General features: G+C 33.2%; 2 protein-coding genes across 2 annotated transcripts; both read right to left on the minus strand.

Moving 5' to 3' along the window:
* Positions 1–759: 759 nt before the first annotated feature.
* On the minus strand, positions 760–17,419 carry LOC127851524 (furin-like). The gene is made up of 13 exons (XM_052385349.1): positions 17,022–17,419; positions 16,203–16,301; positions 15,920–16,033; positions 15,352–15,495; positions 15,143–15,234; positions 12,908–13,008; positions 11,938–12,122; positions 11,399–11,602; positions 8,342–8,448; positions 7,241–7,347; positions 6,887–7,001; positions 6,263–6,525; positions 760–5,828 (listed from the first exon to the last, which is right to left on the minus strand). Exons 1-13 carry the CDS (start codon positions 17,187–17,189, stop codon positions 5,506–5,508), a joined length of 2,022 nt encoding a protein of 673 aa, XP_052241309.1. The 5' UTR covers positions 17,190–17,419; the 3' UTR covers positions 760–5,505.
* Positions 17,420–18,800: 1,381 nt separating this feature from the next.
* Positions 18,801–27,560, minus strand: LOC127851352 (endoprotease aex-5-like). The gene is made up of 13 exons (XM_052385079.1): positions 27,355–27,560; positions 26,978–27,070; positions 26,376–26,477; positions 25,883–26,008; positions 25,596–25,657; positions 25,273–25,373; positions 24,815–24,993; positions 24,239–24,436; positions 23,594–23,697; positions 23,155–23,261; positions 22,946–23,060; positions 22,342–22,652; positions 18,801–21,983 (listed from the first exon to the last, which is right to left on the minus strand). The coding sequence occupies exons 1-13, from the start codon at positions 27,508–27,510 to the stop codon at positions 21,742–21,744; spliced, it is 1,896 nt and encodes a 631-aa protein (XP_052241039.1). The 5' UTR covers positions 27,511–27,560; the 3' UTR covers positions 18,801–21,741.
* Between the last annotated feature and the right edge of the window lie 282 nt (positions 27,561–27,842).

A 27,842-nucleotide genomic window follows, 5' to 3' on the forward strand; every position in this document is an offset into this window, starting at 1 on the left:
ATGGATCTGTCAAATTTTGAAGCAATCTTATGTTTTAAAGTTTACATATGAACTAAATAGGGAGATACAAAAATTTGGGTCAGTTCAGACATACACATCGTCGTTGATAAGTTAGAATTTTCTAAAGCTTGTGAAACTAAACTAATGGAAAATATAATATGTAGTTTCTACGCTCTTAGTTTATTAGATACTTTATATATTGTTTGCAAATACGCATAACAAATAATAAGATACAATGTAAGAAATGTAAGGGTAACACATATTTTGACATAAACAAACTAGAAGATTCACTGACATTAATATGCTTGATTCAATATTTAAGGCTTACAATACCTAAATAGGGCCTATGCCAGCAGAAAAGAGCTTTAGTCCAAATTATTTCATGTGAAAATATGCAATTATACTTCTAGAGAAAACAAAACAGCTGAACCCTCCCATCTTACGCTTAAAACAGCCAAAACGAAAACAAAATGTCTAAAAAGGAGTTAAATGGCCTTGAAATGTATACTGATATGTCAGTTTTGCCCCCTTTGGTCAAATGATCAGTTATGATTCGGCTAAATAAAATAGTTGTTTAATTGTGTTGGACAACTTTATGAACATGTGCCTATGATGTGCATTAAGACCTGGTAACGTCTTTAGAGGCAGTTAGAGCATCTTTCAATCATATATCTGTGAACAAGATAATATTTTTGAACAATGCAATACTTAATTGTTGATGTTTTAATTTGGATTCACGCCTTTAGTACAAAAAGCGTATTTAATAGATATGTCAATAAACTTTATTAAAAAAAGTTGCATACAACATAAAAGTAAAAATGCTGTCATTTACACATTTATTTACATTATTCATCAATCCAGAATGCAAGCTTGTTGTTTAATTTTTACATATACAATGCAGTTACCGTGTGGAATGCCAACGTCATTACAAAGAACAATAGATGTTTGGAAATAAAGTGATTTATGAAAAATGCTTAAACAAGGGATAAAAGTATATAAATGTAACAAAAATCTCACTGAGGCGTGTAGTTCTCTATAACATAAACATCTAGCAAAATAACTGTAAGAATTTTAATTATAGTACATTTGTAAAAAGGTAATAAGTCACTGTATTGTGCAATTTTGTAAAAAAGAACAGTATAGCAGCATTGAGTCTGTCTTGCATTTATTTATAAGAGTGAAAATCATTTTTTACGACGAAAATCGTGTTTAAACAAATAGAGGCAATTAACAACTACTGTTCATGACTATTAAAAACTTAAATGCAGCCTTGGTAGGTATGTTAGCCGTGTAAGTGCAAATGCGTTTATTTTAAGTAATCATTTTTTCTTCATTTATTATTTCTTTTTATAAACTGTTTAATGCACTTACTTGTTATTGTTTGAATTGCATGCAAGTCGCATTCAATTTATATAAATATTGACTGAATCAAAATAAGAGTAGTGGTTTCAGGCCATCAACTGATTCCTATATTGTCCTATATTTTTGAGAATTTTCCTATATTTTTCATAACCTATATTTCCTATATTTTCCTTTATTTTTGATTTTGTTCCTATATTTTGTTCTGAAAATTTCTTCTTGTAAAAAAATACTTTTGAGAAGTAATACTGCTTTTAGATATTTTAATTTACAGCTTAAAAAGCTGTTCCTCCTTTTCCAAAGCATCACCATCTTGCAGGAGTGCTGTTGTACACCATTGTGATATCTATATGGACACCTTTGATGAAGAAAAATAAAACCATTTCAAAGGTGAGAACAAATCCTAGCAGATAGTTGTAACAGATATTTCCCTAGGGATGCTCTGCTGAGGGGATGTTTAATGCTCTTCCTGATCTTAGATGGAATTCAGCTACAGGGTTCCAATTCTTTTGAATATTGGAAATTATTTTAGGGCATTGGAAGTCTTGAAGAATAATTTAGATTATTGAGATGTTTTATTGCATTTTGTCATGTATACCATAGCATCTTATTCTTGTTTTAATCCCCACGCTTTTCGTAGAAAGCGTGGGGATTATGTGGTTATCTCCGCCGTCTGTACGTCCGTCCTACTGTCCGTTCTGGCCCCTATCTCCTACACTTTTGGCACTAGAACCTTGAAATGTACACGCATGGTAGCTATGAGCAAATGTGCAACAGTGCATTATTTGGAATTTTGATCTGACCCCTGGGTCAAAAGTAATGGGGGTTGGGGTGGGGCCAGGTCAGAGATTTTCACTAATTTAACTAACAACATGCATTGGCGTGGTGATACGCGTCAGCCTCTGCCGCGCCATTTCTAGTTAAGATATGCATCTACCATTGTGTGTCTGATACCGATGAGATGAGATTGTTTTACAATTGGTATTAATAACACAGTGCAATTTTGTTCAATTAAATATGTTGATGTTCAATTTCAAATATTTTTATATGCAGAAGCTGCCAGAAAAATCTTATATTCTGTATGTAAATTTTATCATAAAGGATGTTTTGGTGTTTTTTTAATGTCCAAAAAATGTTTGCTGGAAGAGTGTATAGAAATTTTAATGTGCATAGAATACAGAATTTATATTATATACCATGATATGATACTACATGTATGTGATTTATGTTTTCGGTTTCAATAATTTCATTATTAATGTGATGTTGCACTCTATGTTAGGTTGTAAAACTATGTTTAATAATGCTTTGTGTTTTGTTGATTGTTAACTATTTTAAATAAAAAAAATTCAGGTGTCCACATTGATGACCACAGTGTGTTGCTGCATCAGCATATCTGCCTTGGTGGTCAAGATAAGGGACTGTTTAGTTAAGTTAAACATGAATCTAATGATTATTGACAGAAAACAAGTAAGTAATAAGTTCTCTTCATATCTCTAGAAAATTACTTTTTACCATAAAATTCCTATATTTTAACCCTAAACAAGCCCAAACCTCCTATATTTTGATGCAAAAATTCTTAAGTTAATTACTTGATTTTCACCTAAAGTCAGTTGACGGCCTGTGGTTTCTTTAAGACGGTTATGATTCGTAAATAAATCAGCGGAACTGTTGAGCAATAACAATATCTTTTGATTTAAGGTATTCACACAAAAAAAACCTGTAAACAAAGTTCATATAACAGCAGTATGAGGATTCAATCTTATCAGATGTGATGTCTATTTCTATTTTATTACAATAAAAAGTCCTGTGCTTTTACAAAAGTGAAGAATCATATCCTATAAAGTGTGTATTATGTAAAGTAAAGCGATGGGTATTAATAGCTAGACACTGAAATGTCATGGATGCTGATACGAGACGGTGGACATGACCCAAACGGGTGCTGGACGTTTCGGTAAATGACAAGTTCGGTAAATTGGATTTATATAGTAAAAGCCCTGGAGTTTTCGGTAAATTGCTTTTTTATAGAGGTGGTATACCTACATGGTATACCTACAATGAGGTGTTTATGACACTTTTTATTGGCTTCCAATAACATCAGGGGCATGTATTTGCAAACTGTGGATTAATTTTGAGTTGAGTAATTAATGCTATGCCTACGGTAAAGAGTTTTTTTATTGGAAAATCGGCAAAACGCCTTTGACCATTTACAAACAAATAAACACAATATAGTCAAAGTGCAAAGAATTAAGGGGCATGAATGAGCTACCTCTGAACTTTTTAAAACGATTTCTTTTAGGAAATTGTAGGTACCAAACCAAAAAATTTTAGATTGAATTAAAAATGTAACTCTATTGAAAGTAAATTTAAGATTTAAATTACTCACTAAACTATTTTTTTTAATAATTGGTCCTTTTATTTAAATAACATAATAGTAATAATAAATGATGATTTACGACGGAATCAATGTAAGATCTTCAATTAAGTTTGATGCTATTAAAAAGGTTCTTGTAAAATATTGTAGACATGATCTATAAAGAAAACATAACAAACAAAAACCATAAACAAATATGAAATAATTCGTTAGATATTGATTTAAGTTTAAATATAAAGCACAATAGTATTTTAGAAAAGCACTCAATTTCTCGATATATACACAAGGTAGTTTGCCAACATAATGCATATGTTGCCCAGCTCTTGCCACGTGGAGCCCACCTCTTCTAAGAGCCAAGTGTTGAATTTTATATTACATATTACAACATACCATCAGCTGCTGAGCGCAGAATACTTCGCTTGGCAGGTACAAAAATTGTTGATTGCTTCAAATTAAAGGTCAAATTCCGAGTGCGCTTTATATATAACAATGTTTTATTATTTCTTTCTGGTTGAGAAAAACACAAGAAAAAAATAAAAATATAACATATAATACGTGTACGTAATTTATAAAAAGAAATATAATGATACGCGTTATGTTTTATAATTTTGTTAAGTGCGCGTGTCATTGAACGTTGAGTCCAGCGAAGAGATGCGAACTAAATTACACATAATTAAAAACTGATAAAAATGACATCTAACATAACGCCAGCCGACCGGAATGAATAAACCAGCTGTGGTGATCACTATCTTATCAGCTCAATACACAGGCACCTGGCTACTGTATTGGAACAATGCGATGTACGACCAAAATAACTAATTTTATTTTTTGCCAGAACGAATCCGTTGAATAAAAAAATACTAACTGATTAACTTTGTAATCTGTTTTATTTACCATATATTATAAATAAAACACATTTAAAACATGGATACAATATATATAGGACATAATTTGAATCTTTCATTTAGTTTTATTTACAGGTCTTTTTCTTTTTCATACCTTATGTGCTGACCTGCTTGTAGGAAAAGAAGCGAAAATTGTATAAAAAACAAATATATTGGACAAAATTATTATTATTTTTATCTGATACACTTAAATTAAGGTGTTTCCAACTAATTGTATAAAACATATATTAAAAACAAAAAAAATCATGACCTAAAGATAAACTTTTAATATATAAATTACCTCCCTTGTTTAGAATATTAGTAGGTTGCAAGCCTGGATATTTAATATCAACACTTGCAAACATCTGTATTTTGATATCATCAACTCCGTACATTTTAATCAGATAATTACATTAGTGCCAAACAACTAAATTCGTGTATACGCTTATCGACTAAAGGTGCGACAATCCCTATTTATACCAAATTATCGAAACCTCCGCGGCATTTATTATATAAATCCAATTTACCGAACATGTCATTTACCGAAACCTCCATAACTCACCCAACCACCGAAGCTTCGTTGTTTCCAGTTGAAATCATACGCATTTAGAGTCGTGCCACATTTTTCATTCAGTCAGTACTTGACCGTCGTGGTCGGCGATATCGAATGTCGTGGTCGGCGGTATCGAATGTCGTGGTCGGCGGTATCGAATGCGGCGATGAAATCAAACGAAATAAAAGTGGTCCTGATTTTCCATGAAGTCTAATATGATGCTGACTAGTCAGTGGTGCTGTTTTGCAAGAATGAACGCATGTTTGCAAACTGGTTTTTGGGAAGGCGACCATGGTCACATTTAGTACGAGCTCAGTTTTACAAAAATAACTAAGCTTCTAACGTTGCGTTGTGTTCAGTGCTTTTAATTCCTCTTCATGGCAATCTGGTTGAGGTCCTCTCGTTTGTCTTGTTTTATAACAATAAATCCCAACAACAACAGCGCAAGCAAAAATGAAAACAAGAGGTATAATAATCTCACAATAATAATTTTTAGACGATTTGGCTGGACTTTCGGTAGACTCATCGGCACGTCGTGTTACGTTGGGCATATTTAGATCGTTAACAAGTTGCATGCAGTTATCGTTGTTTTCAGCATTTGATATGAAATCTGTCCCAGTTCCATGAAGTTGAATCTGTGCTGAAGTCACAGTTGCGATTGCTGAAAATAACTACATCAGTTATATGTGTCGCGTTTGCCAAACCTTTGTTCATACAAGGAAAAGCGTATGTCGTCACCACTTTTAGGTTTAAATCTATTACGGTTAAGCAAAAAGTATAAAAGTCAGAAATATACTTAATTTGTCATAAGTATTATTTGTGCAGTTTAAATTCTTTAGTTGTGCGGTTGCGTGAAATCAACAAGCTGTAAAGAGGAGTTGAGTCCATCTATGTTGAAGTTAATTTTTGTAAAATCAGGTCATACAGCGGGACAAATATGGTGTTAAATGTTTCACACTTTAATGCAGTTTGTTGATGTTAAGCATTCAATTTCAATTTATTCATTATTTACGCTCTAAAAAACTTATACGTAATAATTGACTATTTAATATGTAATGTAAAACATTTATGTGAAAACTTAACTTGTCTATTTACCAGACTGAGTCTCGTGAAGACTGTAGATTTTTATCATCCAGTCTCCATTTGGGGTTTCGCCAAAGAAGTGGTATGATAGAAGAGTAAGCTGCGTTAAGTTCTTGGGTATCGTGATATTGTAAAATAAAACGGAAGTCGTATTATGAGGCGAAATAACTTCCATCGATACTTGTGTGCGCTTTGAAAAAGAGACTGTCATGTTTATGAGGACTTGCTCCAGCTTGTTGATGCAGGTGGAATGAACTGGAAATGATGCATTATTCCTGAAAAGTAGGTTAATTTTTATATTAACTTAGATTGCCGCTGTGGTAATCTTTCACGCACTTATGTGAGAAACGAAAACATATAAACAAATATTAAGACTCAACACCAACAAAAACAACATATGTCGAACAACTTTGTGTTAGAATTTCGACTTATACGACCGTTTCAATTGACAAAATGTAAAACGGTAGCAACAAAGTATTAATAGAATGCAGTGTATTAAATTTTGATGCTGTACATAAATCTTTATCGGTACATTTTTTCCATTGGGGACATACTTTCACATTGCGTACATATGTTTAGAAATGTTAACATAACCAAAAAGTAATGACACCTGAACGTGGTAAAAGTAAAGCATACCCACGCATGTTGAAAACAATGACATCGGTTCGTAAGGGTGGCAGTAGTGTCCAGTTTTGTGCTAGAGATATCATTTTGTTCCCGTCTGGATATCCGAATCCAAGCACGTTATGATCTGCAAGGTACAATAGCTGTTATTCAAACACAGAGAACAGAACTCGAGGTTCTTTATATTGTTACTTTAATAACGTTGAGATAATTTTCATAATAACACAATCTAAAACAATTTGTGTGAGTTTGTTTTATTTATCAATGATTCACAAATATTATTACATATGATCGTGTCAATACAAATATTAAAATAATCATTAATATAAACACATACTTACTAATGGTCATATTCTATTAACTTACATTTATACCCTGCAGCGTTCGTTTTGAAAGACGACTCTTCCGCGATGTCTCTGGTTGATGCAGATTTGACCATGATATATCTGATGTCACGAACCTTTAGCGATGGACTGCAATGTATTGAATAGAACTTTAAACCGCCCCATGCATCACAAAGAAAATAGAGAGACGATAAGTTAGGTTTCGCGAATATTTGCCTATTTGCTGGTGCAAATATGGCTATAAGATTCAACTAATAGTCCCTACTCTGAACAAACGTAATGAAACAACGGGATCCGTGAAAGACACCCCACATATGTGTACTATAAGGCGAGAATAAACATATACACATTTATTTTCAACCTATAGTCGTGGATTTCGTGATACATTCAGTTCTGGTTCGTGGTCAATCCGCAAATTCCTGATTACCTTTACGTGTAAAACTATTAACGTAATGCTTAATACTTTAAAATGGTCCTGTAACCATCCATTATAATACATCATATACAAATCTATTACGATGTTTAAGATAAGAGAAATTGGTGAAAAAAATAATCGTTTCAATCTTCAACATGTAAATACGAATTTCTGTCGAACATAACAACGGATTATGAATCTTATGCAAGTCATTTTTTATTTGTGGTGATTTGTGAGTTACGTGCAAACTGGGTATAAGATTGAAAAAATCAAGATACTTATTTACATTTTGATATCTATAAAATGTGTATGAGATAAATTGATACAGGATGATCAGGTCTTAACAGTTTTTAATTTCCAGCGCACCGACCCTAATTATTGATGCCAATTCTCAACTTTTTATATTCCTGATTGAGATTCGATCATGTTTTTGAAGATCGAAATTACCATAATTAACTTAAACATATAAGAGAATATATTTTGAAAAGAAATGTGAAAGATTTCTGCAATGGATTAACCTTTATAAAAGTATGGAGAATAACTTGTGAATAGTTAACGAAAATTAACAAAAGTTTCGCACATCAACCTACATTTTTGGGGGGACTTATCGGACACTGAGAACTTACTTTTTGCTCCTTTTTATATTGAAGATGCTAATGTGCATAATTGAGCGCTCTATTTTGAAATGAATAACTTCTTTAAACCTACTTGACTTGAAGAGCAAGGGCAATTACTCCTGCAGCCATTGCGCACGTAGCGGACTGCCCTCCAAACTCTTTCGAGCACGATCCAAGTTCTATGTGTACATCTACCACCTGCGAAAAAAAGGAAAAATACTTACATACCTTAATTTGAACGCAGAATGCAATTCTTTGATGTTTGAACTAGTTATTTTAAAATGTTATATCGCGGCTGGCTTTTCATATGATGGAGTACTTATCTTGCGTGCTTGATTTATTGTATAGGCTTTGGTGACCAATCAAAACAGCTGTTCACGTGTTCAAGAATGTGTATATGTGAAAGTGAATGCTTAACGTATGTTTTTATTGGATCGCGATAGCGAAATTCAGTCATTATTTCAATTGTATTTGAAACATGGTTATATGGTTTACAACTGTTTAACGTCTTTGCGTTTTTAACAGTAAGCAGAGCAAATAATAACTTAGCAGTTAACACAAAAATGATTAACGCTTCGGTCTTCGCATTACAACAGCTATTGCAAAACATAAGGTGGAATCCCTGTTAAAAAGCTATCAAAACCTCACATGTAGCCGAAAAGCTAGCTACTAATGACATGAATGCCAAGATAGGGAAAGACAACACAGACAATTAATGTATACAAGGAACCCAGACCCTCGGAGGTATGAACGAAATGGCAAGCTGTTCACATACGTTTTCGCCTTTAAAGACCTGGTCATTAACGCATCACGTTCTAACACAAAGACATCAATGAAGTATTATGTATCTCACCATATTGCAAAACAAGAAACCAGATAGACTACATCACTATCTAAATACAGTTGAGACGCAGTCTGCAGGACAAAATATCGAATAGAGGAGCCGATGTAGCTTCAGACCATCAGCTAGTGATGCGAGTCATTCAGATCAAGTTAGAATCACAGCAGTTAGACCTAGAGCCAGATTCAACATCCAACGACTGAAAGAAACAGGGTTCAAGGATATATTCCCAGTTTCTATTCAGAAAAGCTTTGGGGCCTTTGGGATGATGGCATAACAAATGCCATTTGAAAAACATTGGAGCGGCGTGACTGACACATGGAACGACACACGTCAAAGAGTCCTCGGAAAAAGAGACAACATAGTATACGAATTGCTCTCCGGCAACACCTGGAACCTCATACAGAACAGACTAGATATCAAACGGAAAATCAAACAACGAAAATACTGACGACGAAAAGAAAATGCTCTAGGAAAGATTCACCAGTATCAACGAACATGTGAAGAAAAGTACCATGATAGATAAGAGTGTTCTACGACACTCTGGCAGCAGAAGCAGAACCGATAGCTGAAAAGAGATACATCATAACTCTGTTTACAATCACAGTATGCCTCTCTACCAAGAAGTCCAACCAAAATATACCAGTAACAGACAGCGATGGACATACCAAGGACAAAACCCAGAAGCAACGAATGACCGAATATTTCAAGGACTTTTTCAACCGACCCAATCATAAGAGAGACCGGATATCCTTCCTGCGTTCACTCTACTCAGAATCAACACCAACCATCAAACTTAAGCTGGGATTGAGAAGGTACTGAAGGCGCTGAAAAAAAGCAGCTGGACCGGATGGAATTCCAGCAGAAGCGTGTAAACAGACTTTTCCACCGCGTAACCAATGCCGCTGCTCTTTCTGCAAAGTCTGGGCAAAAAAAAAAGCCCCATGCAAATTTGAGAAAAATACATACACCAGGTGAAACGTCCAAATAAAAGAGACATGTGGCTATGCCAAAATAGGCGAGGCTGCTGTCAGTGCAAAGCAAAGTAGTAACCAGTATCATCCCAGAACGACTTAAAAATGCAGTCGACAAAAGACTCAGAACAAGCTGACTTCAGAAAAGACTTGTCGTGAACGGACCAGATTGCCACGCTCAGAGTCATCATTGAACATACAATTGAGTTGCAGTCAATGCTGTACCTGAACATTGTTGCCTTCCGCCAAGCGTTCGACAGTGTTGACAGAGCGACCATTTGGAGACTCCTTTATCACTATTGAGTCGCGCCAACATTTGTCAATCTGATCCAGCAACTGTCCGAGTGTGTAACATGCCAGGTTATCCAAAACGGAAAACTGACAGAGGATTTGGAGGTTAATACGGGAGTCCGTCAAGGATGCTTGCTGTTACCGATGACCTTACTGCTCGTGGTGGATTGGGTGATGAGGGAGACAACTAAAACGATAAGACTGGAACCCAGTGGACCCTGATACAGACCCTGGATGACCTCGACTTTGCGAATGACTTGAGCCTGATGTCCCAATGCTTCCAACACATGAAACAAAAAGAAGAGACCATGGGCGTGAACGAGAAACATCAGTGGCCTATTATCCCGGAAGACAAAAAATCAAGGAGGTGGACTGCTATCTGAGCAGCGTTGTTTCAGCAACATGTGGTTTTACTTAAGACATCAAGGCTAGCCGCGGGTAAGCCATATATGCCTTTCAACACTCTAAGGTCATTTTGAAAACCTGCATTCCTCTCTATCTCCGAAACCGGATTTTTACAGCAAATTTAGGTCTGTTCCTCTCTACGGCCCTGAGATCTGGAGAGTCACCAACACTCTGACCAACAAGCTCCAAGTCTTCATGAGAAGGTGAAACTTCCTCAAGATCAGACGGATTGATAAAGTCAAGAACACCGACTTATGGAAACAGGCAAACCAGTATTTAATCAGACAGCTGATCACAAAGCGGAAGTGGAGGTATAACCTCAATTAAATATCAAACGACATGCCTTACAGTGGAATCCCCTGGGCAAGAGACGACTCAGACGCCCTAAGACAACCTTGAAGCCATTCTGTGAGGAGCAAACGACAGTACACTGAAGTACAAATGCACGCATATATTAGTTGTATATTGATTCTGAATGAAATGCAATAAAGTACAGAAGACTGTCTTAATGTAGACAGGCCTTTAACATTAATCGCAAGATACGATGCGTCGATGCGTTTTTTTCAACGAAAACACTATTGGTTTAGGAAAATAGTTATGACATGTAACGCAATATATTTTGGTACTGATTTCTTACCAATCTAGTATCGTTTTTCCTAGTTCCACACGAAAACATACACACTAGGACTGCCGAGTTCACTTGATAGTTATTTGACAGAGTTCCATTCGTCCCCATATTTCCAATCGCTAGTGTGTAAATGTTGTTGACAAAGCCATTTCCAGGAGGGTCAGCTGGAAACACGTATATGCTTCCCTTGCCATGTCTGCCTTCTGTATAGCCCTGAATGAATGATATAAAACACATATTATTTAATTTTAATACTTAAATAATTGGGAATGTATATGAATTAAGGGCTATGCTATTATTATAAGGCATTTCTTTTAAAATCAATTAAATGTAAAACCATAAATAACAAAACATTACTATGCACATTTTTGTCAGAAACGAAGTCGAAACTCTACATTTAAAAAAATCAAGTACTCAATTGAAACACGTGAGTTTTGTAGAGTCAGCTATCAAAATATTACAATATTTTCAACTTCAGGTAAATTTTAAGAATAAATAATGTTTTGATTAATGTTGTTAAGATAACAAGTTAACTAACGTTGCAATACCTTTTGCATAATGCCATGAACGCACTTGTCGTTATGGAAAGAAATATCGAAGTTCCAGGAGTTAGAATAGATGTCAATATCGTTGATGCGATGAGCTAAACTTGCACACAATGTCTCTACATTCATAATAGCGTGGTGCCCTACACCTGGCTTTGTATGCTCGGGAACTTTGCCCACTTTTAGTACTATAAAATTAGAAAACCAATAATTCAGATAAAGTATAGATTTTTTTTACAGAAGACCGTTAACGTTATTTGGCTTTATACATCTACAGATACCATTTAAACCGCAGACATGACCAGTTGATACCACAAGGGGATAATTTTTAACAAAATTAGTAAAACAACAATACAATATAACGTTGCAACTTTTATTCTTTAGAGATTTGTTCAACACTGTTTCTGTAAATAAAGTTAATGTTAACCGTATGCCTCGAGGGCCTGTCAGTTTGTTCATTATTTGAAAACATTAAATGAATGACCATTTACATATCGGGAGCGATACATGTGGGGGCTTATGGTTTCAGAGATGAAGTTTTGTTTTTATATATGTCTAGATAAAAATTTGGTATCACAATGACGTGATCGATTTTGAAATCAGTGTCATGATTGGAACAAACTTAAAAGAAAACCGCTGTATGATGTCACATACTCAGATTAATATCGGTTAAGTAGATGCCATTCAGGCTTTCACGCAATTTGCTGAGTATAAAACATATGATATACAACACACGATGACATACACCGGACATGCATCTACCTTAAAGATGTTTTGACCTTAAAATTCAATGCTATACAAATAAAATCATATTTGTTCATAAATAAATAATTCATATTTCGATTGTTGATTGACTTAGTAACTTAGCCTGGATGTTATCATTTCTTCATAATACAGATTGTACAATGTTTGAACTATTTTTTGTAAATATTTCAAACACACCTCACATTTTTAAAGTCATTAAATAACATACTGGCAAGCGAGGCATCCGGAGCGGTTCCGCATCCACATGGTTGGCACCTCGCACTGCTGTCTCTAATGCCAGCAGCCAATCCTGCACATGCGTTCCCATGACTGAAACATAGGTAAATAAATTATCGCGAATAAAGGAATATATACGTTTTGAAGGAAACAAAAATGACACGCTAAAACACCAAAATAACAAATACCAGTATAATATTTTACTTAAACGATACGTTTACATTAAATAACTTCCATTGCAGCTCATCAAAATGCTTACTAAATATCAGATTATCTTAAATAAGTACATACACAATACTAAGATAAACAATGCCACGCCATAAACATTGTAAACTAGAAGGGCTAATTTGATGAGATTTGTATAAACTTAATTTCATCTTGCCTTAGAAGTTGGTATTATGGTTTTCCGATGTATATTACGCAATCGACTAAATACATTTCAATTAAAGCAAATGTTATTTATATAACATGTGTCACTTCAGGAAAAGAGAAATTATTGTCCCTGTACTTACATTTAAGGCAAATGATCAATGGCCGATAGAATACAATAAAATACATACAATGCGACCTTTAACATGAAATCATCATTTAAGCGTGGGTCATCGCCATTGAACGGTCAATGGATAGGTATAATGCTTGTAAAACGGTTAAAGAAATGCAAATGTGTAACTAAACATTGATCTCATGAAGTTGTAATTGAAATTAAAACGTTATACACTTGAATATAAACTCTATTGAATTAATATGTAAACACTCAATGGTTATAATTCTATGCTATTACATTTTAGTTTTCATACTACTGCTGTGAGATTAATGTTTTTTACACGGTGTGTTATTGATTATTTATGGACTAAGTGTTCGGTGTAAAGGTTTAAAATTAATTTATATCGTAGACCATTCAGAATATAAAGACTAGTAGATTGAATAGTTTTATGAGGAGTTAGACCGCATAATAGCAAAAAATGTGCGATGGAGACATCCTAATTGTCCAAACGCCGACCATGACTGGGCATGTACAGAAGGTAAATTGGGCATAAGGGGGACCAATGGTAGATGGCTGAGACTCATTGAATTCGCTAGAAGCAACAATCTCACCCTGACCAACACGCTGCACCCTCACACACCGACCAAACAGCGACGCGGTATGCTTCAACCGGGCAAAATACACATCAAAAATACACATTCATACTGGCACCTCGAAGGTTCAAGTCTAGCATCAACAATTCGAAAACAAAATAATGTTTCACGGCAAACACAATTACTGGCAAAGATGAACAAGAAGATGAAATATGCAATGAAAAGAGTTTTCAGCAGTAAAACGGCATACAACACCCTAAATAATTTTCACAAAGACCAGTCAGCCCAATGCCAGTTATAGCAGACGCATACTGGAAGTGCCGCAGTCCTAAACTGTGGGGCCGAATATTGAAGCGACCTCTTTACCTGCTCGCTTAAACCAGACCAACGATCCGGAAGGAGAAGAAGTTGCCTAAGGAGTTCTCTGGTAATCCTCCCAAAAGAGCAACCTCAAACTGTGCGAGAATAACCGCACCATCAGCCTCTTCTGCCATCAAAGCAGATTCATGCTACCCATCATCCATAACCGACTTAAAATAAAGGAGGAGGAACTGCTGGCGGAAGAGCGCCCTGGATTTAGAGCTGGGCGGAGAACAGTAGAACAAATCTTCAACTGCTTGAGAGTTATCATTAAAAATCATATGTAACAACAACGGGAGCTCTTCCACATCGTCACCAATTTTAAGAAAGATTTCGACCAGGTGTGGCATGATGGCATAAGGCAGTTTTTGAGAGGATTCAACATCCACGAAGTTGTGATGAAGGTTATCCAAGAACTCTACGGAAACGCCAGCAGCGCAGTACTTCTCAACGGACAGATGGGCGAACTCTTCAGTGGGCGTCCGTCATGGATGTCTACTCTCCCCAGTCCAGTTTAACATTTTCCATGAGAAGCTCAAACAAAACCACACCTTTATCTCCATCGGATGCAGAGCAATCTCCAACTTAAGATTCGCTAATAGGCAGTGAACTACAATACCTCATAAACAGACATAACAAAAGAGAATAATCATATGGGATGGAGATCAACAAGTAGGAGTTGAAGATCATGGTTATCAACACCAGTGCAGACATCACCTAAAAGTTGGAGGAAGTTCCCAGCTAAAATAAATACATTTATAAATATTACTTGAGATAAATAAATACTCACTTTGTCACTGGAATATACTCTTTATAGCTAGAGTAATATTCTGGAGCTATATTTGTATTTTTATCGACAAAATTCCAGCTAAGATTGTTATTCTGAAATATAAAAAATAAACGACATGTGCATTTATGTTTAAAGTTATTTTAATTTAAGGTGGATACTGTCAATCGGTGCGTTTACGTAAAGTCACTATGAATATAAATGTTTCTCACAATATTTGGTTTCAGTTTAGGATGATCTAGATTAGCTCCCACATCGGTGATTGCTATGACGACATTCTTGCCAGTGATGTTTCTCTGCCATGCAGCATCGATTCCAAACATGGGGTCATAAACGGGTGAACAGATTTTGTAATCCTACAGGCAGGGTATAAGTGTAGCATATGGTAATATAATTTTGTGCTTTTTAAATGACACATTCTTTTGATTAATTCAATTTACTATTTCCGTATAGCAGGACTTAAGATTTCATATCATAAACCAATAGCGAAATAAAGATTTCAAATAAAGAACTAAAGCTGAAATACATTCTTTTTTAAAATAAAGTGTTTAACAGGTTGAACATTTTTTTACCGCATATATTTTCTAAAACTACAATTATATTTAGCATTTTAAAATTCTAATGCAAAACTTTAACTTCCACAAACCTAGACCGCATTAAGTTGTGAAAAGAAAGGTAGCTTAACGTCAGATATTTCCTGGTTGTTGTAAGGTTGACAAAATACAAACCGTTCAAACTAATATGAGATGTAAAAAATGTGTGCTTTCACAAGTTACGAACCTTTCCTACTTGCAAAAAGATTGTCCTGACCTCACCATCAGAGCCTGTTGACACTGCTTCTGCCGCGACTGGTGAAGGGCGAAATAGGTCGTAGCTTTTGTAAACGAAATCAACCTTGAAAGTAAACAACATGTGTCATTCAATGCAAACGACACTCAACGTGTACTAAATTATTGTGCGATAAAACAAAAAAAAAACACCATGCAATTTACTTTTATCAGCAATAAATGTCTACACTAACAATTATTAAACTATTATGGAAAAATGTGTTTAAAAATCCGACCTTTCCATTTAGTTTTGACTGCAAGTCATCGGTTGTAAAATCCTCCTCAAAAACATCATCTGAACTATTTGTTGCATATACATATATATCATCGGTTATCTAAAACAAAGCACACTTCTATGTACAAATACCAAATTAACTATTAAAAACTTTGTTATGGAAACTAAACAACTAATAATTCGATGCGAATAGTAAATTGGTGGTCGCTTTGTTGTAAAGGCAAACGCCAATTTGTGTCGATTTGACGTATAACGCATGTAGTTAAACTAGTGAAAAACAATCACTCAACGTAATGGGTCACGTTGGGACAATCTTTTGATTATCTTATCAGTTGATTTCAAGTTTTTGAAAAAGAAATTCGTTGGGATCCCAAATAGAAGTTTACGTTGAAAAGCCCAGTTTAACATACTATCTAGGTCATCATAATTGTAGATCTGATAAGAACGAAATTTTAGTTATTCCTCTTGACATACAAGATACATGTTTATTCAAATATTTATAAGTATCCCTTTTATCTAACGGTTAATAGACGGAATAGTTTCTGAAATTAAATTGGAAAAATGACAGAGAATGGAAGTTGTTTGCACTGTAGTCTAGCATTGACATCTTAAAAAGTATTAAACTTTAATGCAGCTTTTACTCATTATGACCTTGAAAGTACATCTCTCTTAAAGTCATCTTGCTTTTACATTAAAAAAAAAAGCGAATTTAAAGTTTAAGTACGTTCAGTCTTTTAAATTTATTTTTTTAAACAATAAACAGAGACATACGAACTATTCTAATGTTAAAATACCATAATTAATAATAAAGACTACCTACCTTTCTGTACAATGAAAAGTTGCTCTCATGAAATGTCTCTTCAACCAACGGAATTAGGCCTCTGTGTATTTTTACGATAATTTTTGTTAGTGATCCGTCGACTCGGTTTATATTAACGTATGCCGATATAACAAACAAAATTCCACAAACTATGTTTTTGAATACCATGTTGCATTTAAACAAAAGCGTGTTTAAATCTATCTTTGTACACCCTAATTAAGGGTTATTTGTAAGTTGAATCGTATCGGATAAAATATAATACACGAGCTTGATGTGATTTACTCTTACTGCTATAAAACTAGGTTTATTTTACCCTGCCAGTTACGAATTGGATTCAGATATCTCATACATGATAAAATCTACCCGGGATTCTAAACATTCTTTATTTATAAAGCAGGTAAAATGATTAGATCACTGTATATTTAAAGATTTCATTGCACATTAAACTCTTTTCAATATTACATCGACAAAGCGAGTATCGGGTTTTTAAAAAGCGAACTGGGTAATATTACAATCGTGCACTTGTTGCATTTTGTTAGCATTCGCCCTTTACAATTAACATAATACTTATGATCATACAATGCGACGAAATACCTGAATTAAAAACCGGAATATACAAATGTTCAAATTCAGTGATATTTGTGCAACTAAATTCAAACTATTCATTAACTTTCATTTTAAAATATTGATATTAATTGCACTGATTATAAATTATATATTACACAACTTTATTCAAATATCAATATAATTTACAACGTAGAAATTAAATATAATTTGTAAATTAAAAACGTGTGAATAAGCAGTAACAATTACAATGATATCAACTAGGTTTATTATTTTGTATGGCGTTATGCGGTTAAAACTGACAAAATACTTATCGTAACAACACGTGTGTTTATTGTGTAAAGTTTGGCCAAAAGGACTTTATTTCGATAAATTGTTAATTAAAGATCAATAAGCAATTATATGTAATCTTTAATACACCTGAAGTCGAAGATAACATAAGCCAAGGAAAAATTAATCTTCAACACGCCGTGGCTCATTTATCACACATTCTATTTGTGTGTAAATGGAGTAAAGACATATCAGAAAATGTTCTCTATTTTAATAAACAGGTTATTTTATTATGGAATCAAAAATGAATCAAATGTCTTTATATTTACAAATAAGACCGTTAATAAATATAGTGGTTTCGATTAAAGGCAATGCAAATAATATCATCTATTATACATACAATGACAATACATTCAATACGATATTATACATGAAACAATTATGTAAGCTTGGGTCATCGCCTTGGAACGGTCAATGCCAAGCAGTCGGGTTTTAAGCCCGGTCAGCATAATAAACGATTTACAGGTGCATTACAGGTACTTTTGGTGGTACTGGTAGATAAATGTGGGGCTTTTAAACCGAGCTGGGCATTCTTTTTTTCAGATTCATAAAATAAATCATGCTGACTGTTGATTGTTACTACGTCATGACGCTGTTTATTCGTTAAGATTTTAAACGCGTACCATATAATTAAAAAGGCGCGATCCTTTCTCTGCTTCCGGATATGTGAAGGTTTAATTATACGATGTTAGTTACATTATGCGGGTTGGTGTATTTTTCTTTCCCAAATAGTTTAACAATCCTTAAATAGTTTAAAAGATATGTACTTTACATATAATATTGCTTGTTACCCACAAATACGCATTCCGTTGATTTAAACACACATACCATACCATTACGTACTGCTTTATTTTAAAATCTGATTTCATAGTAAAACCCAATTAGGATTCTTAAATTTCTTTATTTAGATCTCATGTCATATTGATTACATTACGGTCTACATTTATTATCTGTACACAAGTAACAAGTATTTTGAAGTAAAGCTGTCTGCGCTTTGTTTTTTATAGCAAATACTAAAGGTTCTTTGACATGTATTTCCTCGTTGACATTTTAATAATAGTTGAAATGTGACCACAGACATATAAATACAGATAAGTTCAAACAGCATGTACACTTGCATATAAAGAAAAATAAATGTCTGCAAAATACAAATATTGCGCAACAAATAATACAATAGTATATAATAACACGTGCATCTTTTGTTAAGGATTCTTATGAAATGTAATAAAAATAAATACGATAACAGAGCTTTTACGTTTAAAACTAGCAATACTTCAGACTTTGCTTTACATGGAAATTATGCAAACACATTATAGAAAAAGCAAAAAACTGACAAAAGAATAATTTCTTGAATATAATGGGGTATGTCTATAAACTGACTGTGTAAATTATGCATCGTTATATAAAGTTATGTATGAATATTTACAAAATATATCGGCAAACGAAAACACACTCTTCAATATGATAGGTAAGACTTAAGTTGATAAGTTTTTTTTAAAACACAGTTCATTTTAAGATTGCAGACAGGTACACGTTCAATATGAATTATAAACATAATGTTTCGCAATCAGACACAGGAAAGCATCAACAGAAAACATGTAATGCAATGACATGTAATTGTGTGTTGAAAACAACATATACGAAATTCATAAAAACAAGAAAAAAACATTTGCTAGTGTTCATAGATAAAAAAAAAGAGAGACAATAGCAATATAACACATAGGTCTAATATATATGTTATTTTATATGAGTAACGGTACGCTTTAAATAATATATGTAACAAGTACTTAAACTACAACAATCTTCATCAGTCAACAAATTTGAATCCCAAATTTATGAAACAATAGAATTAAACAATTCCCATTCACTCTCAAAATATTTTACATTATTTTTTTAAATTGATATTTTTCTCAAATTATAATATTTATACTTAAGCGTATTATACATGTAGCGTAATAATCAAAATAATATTATCTATGTCTCTAGAAGACGTATTTGAATATCCAAGTAAAGGGATTGTCATGTTAATATGTTAATAAAAGAAAAAGATGGGTAAGGTGGGTAAATTTCGTCAATAATTGCTTTAGGTATCTGACATTTCCAGAATAAATTTTCTAACTTTTCCTCACTTTGTTTGCAAAATATATACAATGGATCATCAGAAATTTTCATTACATTCAAAATACTATTTATTCCAAGAATCCTGTGAATGTGTCTATATTGGATCCATTAAACCTTTATTGGTTATTAAAAAGGGTAGCTCAAATAAGCATTTCCATTCTTTTTCATTAATTATGGTATTGCGTTTTATACACCGTTTTACTTCAACTGATGGTTGTTTATTATTTTTTTGTTATAAAAATTGTGCATAGTCTTTTTGCACCAGATTCGTTTAGTACAAGTTGTAAAGCGGGGGCAAAAAGGGTTTGATACTATTTTGGGTAGGACAAGATATATAATATTTTGTAAAAAAATTGTCTATTGCTCAGGTTTAAATTGTACATCTGTTTAATTTATTAAGAAAGATACAGGTTCCATTTTTAAAACATCATCTACACAAAGAATTCCAGCTACGAACCATGACTTAAAGAAAGAACTTTTACTTACTATCAATATATTTTGATTATAAATGAGCGGATAATACAATTTTTTTTCTGTGTTTACATCTAGTTTACCACAAAATAGTGAGAAACTTTTTAAAACATCTATACAAAAAGGATTTGAAATTCTGTTAGAAATATTTAAAAAATAATGATAACTGCAATTAAAGAGCTTATATGTATCAAAATAACGGTTTTTGAGTTATATCCAATTTCCCCTAAAGGATGGGATTTGTTGTAAACAAGTTAATTTAAAAGCTAGAATAAAAGCATCCAGACTTATCATGTTTAAACCACTTTCACTATACTCCTTTACTATTGTCGAAAACTTTATTTTACTATGTCCGTCTCAAATAAAATTCAGAATAGAAGACTTTATTGAGTTTAGAATGGTATCGGGTGGGTCAGGCAATACAATGAACAAGTGATTTAATAATGACGCAATTAGTGTATTCGCAATTAAAATATTTCCAATCGGCGTTAAAGGGATCTTTTCACGTTTTGCTAAATTGACAAAATTGAAAAAAGTTGTTTCAGATTCGCAAATTTTCGTTTTAGTTATGATATTTGTGAGAAAACGGTAATACTGAACATTTACCATGGTCTAATATAGCCATTATATGCATCTTTTGATGATTTAAAAACCTGCAAATTATAAAGCGTTGCAACGCGAAACGATTGAAAAATTTGGAGAGTTCTGTTGTTGTCGTTTTAATTTTGTGAAACTACGAAGATTGCTTATATAAGGTATAAAATACGTCTCTCATACATACTTGTCAGGATAGCCGAGCGGTCTAAATGGTTTTTACTTCAGGACTCCGGCGGTCAGTGGTTCGAACCCTGCTGCCGGCTACTTTTTTTCCTTTTTTAAATTTTATTCTTGATTTTTTACTGGAGCTTTTTAGATCCAATGAGTACATTTATCAATATAAAGCTTTTAATGACAAACTTCAAAACATGCCAGAATCTGTGAAAAGGCCCCTTTAAAATTCTTTTTTTCCAGTTATATTTAGTTATATTCAGAATATTTTCCATTTTGACGATTTGTTTCTCATAGTTTATTTTAACAATTTTTTAATAACATGGAAGTTATTCCTATCATTTAGCTGTGTTGCATCCAATTTTGTTTGTATGGTATAACAACTATATTTGTGCATTATTTGAGAAGTTAACCAATACCTTTAATATATTATAAATTGTTTGCCTCATTCCGTTTTAGCAATAAATTACCTGTTTTTCATCATTTCTTCTTGTTCTTGACTTGTTCCATCCCGTTTTGTAATGTTCAAGCTCGATTTTCCAGCTTTTTTCCATATTTTGTTGCACCATAAACATAAAATTGCAATACAAATAATGCAAATTGCAAAAAATAGTATGAGTGGTAATTCAGATTTTCTTATTTCTGTTAGTCTGCAATCCGATCCAGTGGCATCAAACGCTATTTCCAAAACATCCACATAATATCGACCTGAAAATACAAATACATTTCAACAAACAACTAATTAAACCCATTAATTTGTTTTATCAGGGATTAACTATACTTTTCCTGAATAAGACTTGATCTGTGAACTTTAGTTAATGGGCATTGTTGATAAATGTAAGAATTGATAAAAGTGTCTTTACTTTAATCAAGGTTTCATTTTAAAATAAAAGCCTAATATTTATTTAAAATGTTATTTAACATCCTAACATCGTCGATAACAGGCAGAAACACTACGCGCAGTCGTGCATGTTGCAATTCTTTAATAATTGTTACTGTTTATTGGTAAAATAATGCGTTATAAAGATGTTTTATAAAGCGTTGAACAGCCCAATCATATACTAACTTGACACAGTGTCTTCGGAATATGTAACAAGTTTGATAGTCCACAATCCAACTGGGTCCTCTCCCCAAAAATGATTAGTCAAAAATACCATTTGGACTGTTTCTCGCTCTTGAATGTCGCCAGGAATATACGTTTGTTCAAACAATATAGACGAAGTTCGTTTGGGAGACGTCGCTATAATGGATACTATATTTCCTTGAGATGAGTTTGGCAAATCAGTTTGGATTTTTACTTGAAGTTGCTCCAATCGGTGATTGCATTGTTCAGAATCTTCGCAGCCGATTTTTATATGTCTTTCCGACGATTTTAACCTAAAAGAAATTATATTTTATATAAAGGTACATTTTTAGAGAGTGAATATGCGCCAATATTGGACAAATGAATCTCCATGGCAGAGAACTACTTGTTAACCGCAGGTTTTCTATTTTTTAATTTACCTGCACAATACAGGACAATACATAACCACACACAAACATCACATGAAACAATAATTAAAGGATTGGTCTCCGCCTTGAAACGGTATATAGTTCATTAAATCAGTTCATTTCGTGTTTATGAAGATACATTTGACAGCGTGTTTAATTATGACCCATTTCATTCTTACCAGCTACTTCCACCTTTTATTGTAAATGACTGTAACTTGGCTAGATCCTTCCATGTATTGGCAAGTTCGAGCATTCTATTAACATCCGGATATCCAAAGCCAAGAAATTTATGATCTGTAAGTGGACATTGATATTAGTATCATGCACAGATATACAAAATATAGTCTTAACATTGCCACTTAAAATTAAAAATGCAGTTTGTACATACATCGATACCCAGCGTGATTCTGTTTGAAGTCTTGCGTTTCCAGTAGGCCTTTTTGAGAAGCAGATTCGACAAGAAGATGTTTTACGTCACGTGCAGTTAGACTTGGGCTGGAAACGCATTTTGTATATAGTAATACTACTTGTGTGCGCGAAGTAATATAAATAACTATAAAATTATATACATTAAACACAGTAAAATATAATTGCTGACATTCGTGATACAATTAAATACACACTTTCTCTTGAGATTTTGTATCAATTATAACTTTACATAAAATGTATTATTACGGTTGACAGTATCAATCATCGTTTTTATTATATCTTTATAATGAACTTATCAGAGACACGTGCTTTGCAAACGTTTTAAATAAATTTGTTGAATCTTAATAGTTATATTGATTGTATGTTTATGAAAAGAAGTTTCTTAAATACACAATTACTTTGCTTGTAATGCCAAAGCTAAAATTCCAGACAGTAAAGCTGTTGCTGTTGAGGATTTGTCAAGGCGTTGTGTTCTCGTGGCTTTGAATTGGTCTTGTTTTGACTGTCGGAAATGATACAAAGACATACATATTTTAATCAACAACAAAACCAAAGTAAACATGAAATTTGAATTTCTGCTTTGTGATTAAAAATATTTTTACATCCATATCTGAACAATTTAAACAAAATCCTTGATCTAGTGTGTAAGTTAAAACAATACTGTCACTTTTTATGTCCCATAGGTTTTGTTAATTAAAATCAGTGTATCAGTATATGATTTCATAAAGAGCTTGTAATTGTTCGGCTTGGTTTATACCCACTTATTTGTGGGGTCTATATTGCCGTTATGTGTAAGAAATAGTTTTTCTCTGACTCACCACATTAAAAATAACAACCACAACATTTACATTAAATTAATCATTAAAATAAAACTTAGGCCATTTTATAAGACAATGATTGTTTTAGTTACAATAATTAAAGTTGATACGGTATGTAATTTTGAAAGCATTTAATGGGTCGTATTTGTTTGTACCCGCTTATTAGTGGGGTTTCCAAAAATATCACATTTCGGATAAAGTTTATTAAACTGCGTATGCCTTTACCAACGTAGAGCTGCTTGTGTTCGATTTCGTAAACACCGATACGAGAGTCGCAGCATTTGGAACCCTATTTGAGTGTTGTGTTACTTCGGATTCTATCCATCCAACAGTTATAGTATATTTGTTGGCGATGCCATGGCCAGGGTTTTCAGAGGGGAATACAAATATATTTCCCTTTCCTTTGCGACCGTTGTGGAAACCCTGAAAAATATCGGTTTGATACATAATAATGCAGAGTGAAAATGATATAGAACACAAGAAATTCATTTTTTTCATTACTGAAAATATACCGATATGCCGTTAAAGCATTGTGTTATTTTCTTGATTTAATTAAAAATACTCGATTATTTGTCTGTTGATTTGCAACCATGAAAAACAATTCATTTAACATAGCTCATAATTTAAATAGGAATATGTAAATAGTTCTCCTGATATTTTTATATTTTGACAACATTTGTTCAACGTTTTCATTTTGTTTATATCATATACTACAACCTCACGCGGGCTCATTGATAACCAAAGAAATCATAATATGATTATATAATTAGATTACCGGTTTTTATTTTTTAACCTGTTTACCTTTTGAAGAATGTCCACAGTGTAACTTTGCACGTCGACAGACGCGGGACCCAATTCCCAGGTATTACAATATATATCAATAATATCCTGTCGAGCAGCAAGACCTCGAGATAATATTTCGCCATCAACCATTAGAAAATGTTGTTGGGTTGTTGCTACCAATGACCCAACCTTTAAATCTGCAAACAATGAAATCGACATGATACTATTTATATAATCAATTATATAGTATTATTTTATATGTTTTATCAAACGAGTACACTTTTTTACGCACATGCTCAGATGACATATATTTTAGTTGGTAAGTGTTTATACGTATTGGTAAATGTTAATAACACATAGTCATCTAATTGTATAACCTGATTCAAAGCATTCCCGTTCTTTACATTTACCATTTGCCTTTTGTTAATGCCTAGCTGGCGTTATCAATAATTTTGGATAATGTTTCATGTATATACCAGCAAAAGTTACGTCCGGTGAAATTCCACAATCACATGACGGACTTGTATCATCCGGCTCATGTTCCCCCGCGATTAAATTTGCAACAAAGGTACCATGGCTGTAAGGTAGCATGATTCAGGAAATGAGTATCAAACGCTTAAGTAATATGTTTGTTATTAAAATGCGCCTAAAAGTTATAAGAATATGGTTTGAACTGATAATCATAACGTAAGAAATTTTATAGTACTAACATGTTTATTCTACTGAAAATATCACAGGTTTTAAATAATAAATTACTTAGAACGTACCTTCGCATCAATTGGTGTTTAATAGTTTTTACCTTGAAAACGGCGGCGTGTGAGAACGGAAATCATTTACAAAATTGTATGATAATATTTTGCTCTGAAAATAAAATAAACCCTTGTATAAGTTTCACTTAAAAATGGTTGCGCCATACGTTCCTTTAAAAAGGAACTTAAATAATAAATAATGAAAGCATCATATAAGGACATAAAATATAAACGTTTGAGGACATTATTCACAGCAAAGTAGAGGACGATGTTGAACATAATTGATTTGTATTTCTATTTCAACGTGTTTAAAAATATGTGCTCTTATGGTAATTACAATCTTTGTACGTATCACTGGATCTCTGTCATCGATTCCACTGTCAACTATTGCAACAACCACCCCACGTCCGGTGTGCTTCCAATGGTCCTGTATGTCAACATACCTTTGGGCACATTCTTTACCCTTCAAATTGCAGATTTAAAGTTTATAGTTGGTGACATGCAAGGATTAAGCAAAGACATTTTGCAATAAATCGTAGAAAATTCATGAAAAGGCGACTTTCCAAATTTAACTTATAAAAACAATTCATAATTAATATTGCTGCATTGTGATCATTGTGACCATTTTAGTGTCAAACATGACAATCGATATATACTGTTAATGTAAAGTTATAGTAACTAAAATAATATATACTAATTATTGGCATTTAACGTTAATCTTTTATACACAACATTAAAAATTAAAAAGTCATATCAGCACATCCTAACGGATAAATGCCTATAAGCCATTCTTGATTTAACAAAGTTGTTATAGGTCATATTGTTCTCACATTCGTAGAAGGTGCCTCCACTGGGTCCTCATAATGCAAACGCATTCCTTCTATGGGTGATACGGTTGTATACAAGTTTCTACTACGTTCAATATAGTCCACCTTTAAATAACATATCATTGGTAAATATTTTGTTGTCTAACAAACATTGCTTACCAAGCAGAAAAGTAACATACCAAATAATCGGAAAAATATTTAGAATGGCTACTAGTACTGACATATATCGGTTTCAGAGAGAAAAGAAATGTCCTTAATAAAGACAACCGACTCTTGATGTCGCTCTGTATCGGATTATCACTCTCAAACACACACGCACGAGCGCAAAAATTTGAATATTAAGATCTAGACTTTTTTACAAAGCAAATGTGATCATAACTTCATTTTTACAACTTTTTAAAACATTAGTAAATGTTAATCCCCAAATGTATGAAACTGATATCGTTGAATATTGAAGAAATTTTGGATTCCCAAAAAGTAAAAAATGTATAATTCTATTTACCATAAAATTCATTTTCGCTGCATTATTATTTACATAAATCTAGGTCAATGGTGATGTGTGAGCTATGCATCCAAACCAACATATAAAAAAGAGCAACACTCACTTTACCATCAAGCAGGAGATGTACGTGTCTTATGTTGTTGTCCGTACAGTTGTCTGGATTTTCGTTTGCATATGTATATATTCCTTCAATTATCTGCCAATTACAAACAATTATTAAAAAAAACAACAATAAAAGCCTTATTTACTTGATATTTTTTAACATTTGAGCAGTAATTAAAATATTGATAACGTCAAAAAGCTCATTAACATGTAAGGAAGTCAATTATCTGGCAAATGCCAACGCTAATCAAATATAAACAAGAATAGCCGTATGGCCCTTTTTATCCGTTCAAACTGTTTGCAGTTGTTGAAATTGTCGATCTACTATCGATGAGCTAATTTAATACAATTTAATACAATTTAATTTAGTTTACGTACCTGTCTGTAGAATTTAAACCCGAAGTAATTCATCACTGTGTCAACGTGACCTCTAAATTCGTCTTTTACCTTCACAATAAGTTTAACCATGTCACTGTCACTCACATTACAGCAACATAGCATGAGTAGCAGTACAATTATTTCTTTGGGAATCATCTCGGTTTTGTTTACATCATCTTATGCACGTATACCTGACTACAGCTAGTTATGTTATATTAAAACAAAATCTTTAATTGGTTGATATTAAAATTTTATACGAAATGTCGGTTTCCCAGATTGAACCAAATATAGAAATGCTATTTTTGATATTTCTGTTGTATATTTTTGAGAAAAGGCTCTGTTGGTTTAATTCTATACATAGATGGTGACGTCACTATGTTGTCATCTCTATACTAAGACGCATCAAATTCCATGGTTTGGGGAATAATGCTTCCGCCAAAGTAGTTCTGCGTAGGAATGAAAATGTTAATAATGAAAGAATAATCGTA

This window comes from Dreissena polymorpha, chromosome 11, assembly GCF_020536995.1.
Source record: "Dreissena polymorpha isolate Duluth1 chromosome 11, UMN_Dpol_1.0, whole genome shotgun sequence".
NCBI classification, from domain to species: domain Eukaryota; kingdom Metazoa; phylum Mollusca; class Bivalvia; order Myida; family Dreissenidae; genus Dreissena; species Dreissena polymorpha.

Coding starts and splice junctions, on each gene's coding strand:
- LOC127851524 (XM_052385349.1), bottom strand. CDS start 17,189: ATGGTATTCAAAAACATAGTTTGTGGAATTTTGTTTGTTATATCGGCA. Junction 16,034..16,202: donor AGTCAAAACTAAATGGAAAG/GTCGGATTTTTA, acceptor TTTACTTTCAAG/GTTGATTTCGTTTACAAAAG. Junction 8,449..11,398: donor GGAAAAACGATACTAGATTG/GTAAGAAATCAG, acceptor TTTTTTTCGCAG/GTGGTAGATGTACACATAGA.
- LOC127851352 (XM_052385079.1), bottom strand. CDS start 27,510: ATGATTCCCAAAGAAATAATTGTACTGCTACTCATGCTATGTTGCTGT. Junction 26,478..26,977: donor ATCTCCTGCTTGATGGTAAA/GTGAGTGTTGCT, acceptor TGTTATTTAAAG/GTGGACTATATTGAACGTAG. Junction 24,437..24,814: donor CTGTGGACATTCTTCAAAAG/GTAAACAGGTTA, acceptor GATATTTTTCAG/GGTTTCCACAACGGTCGCAA.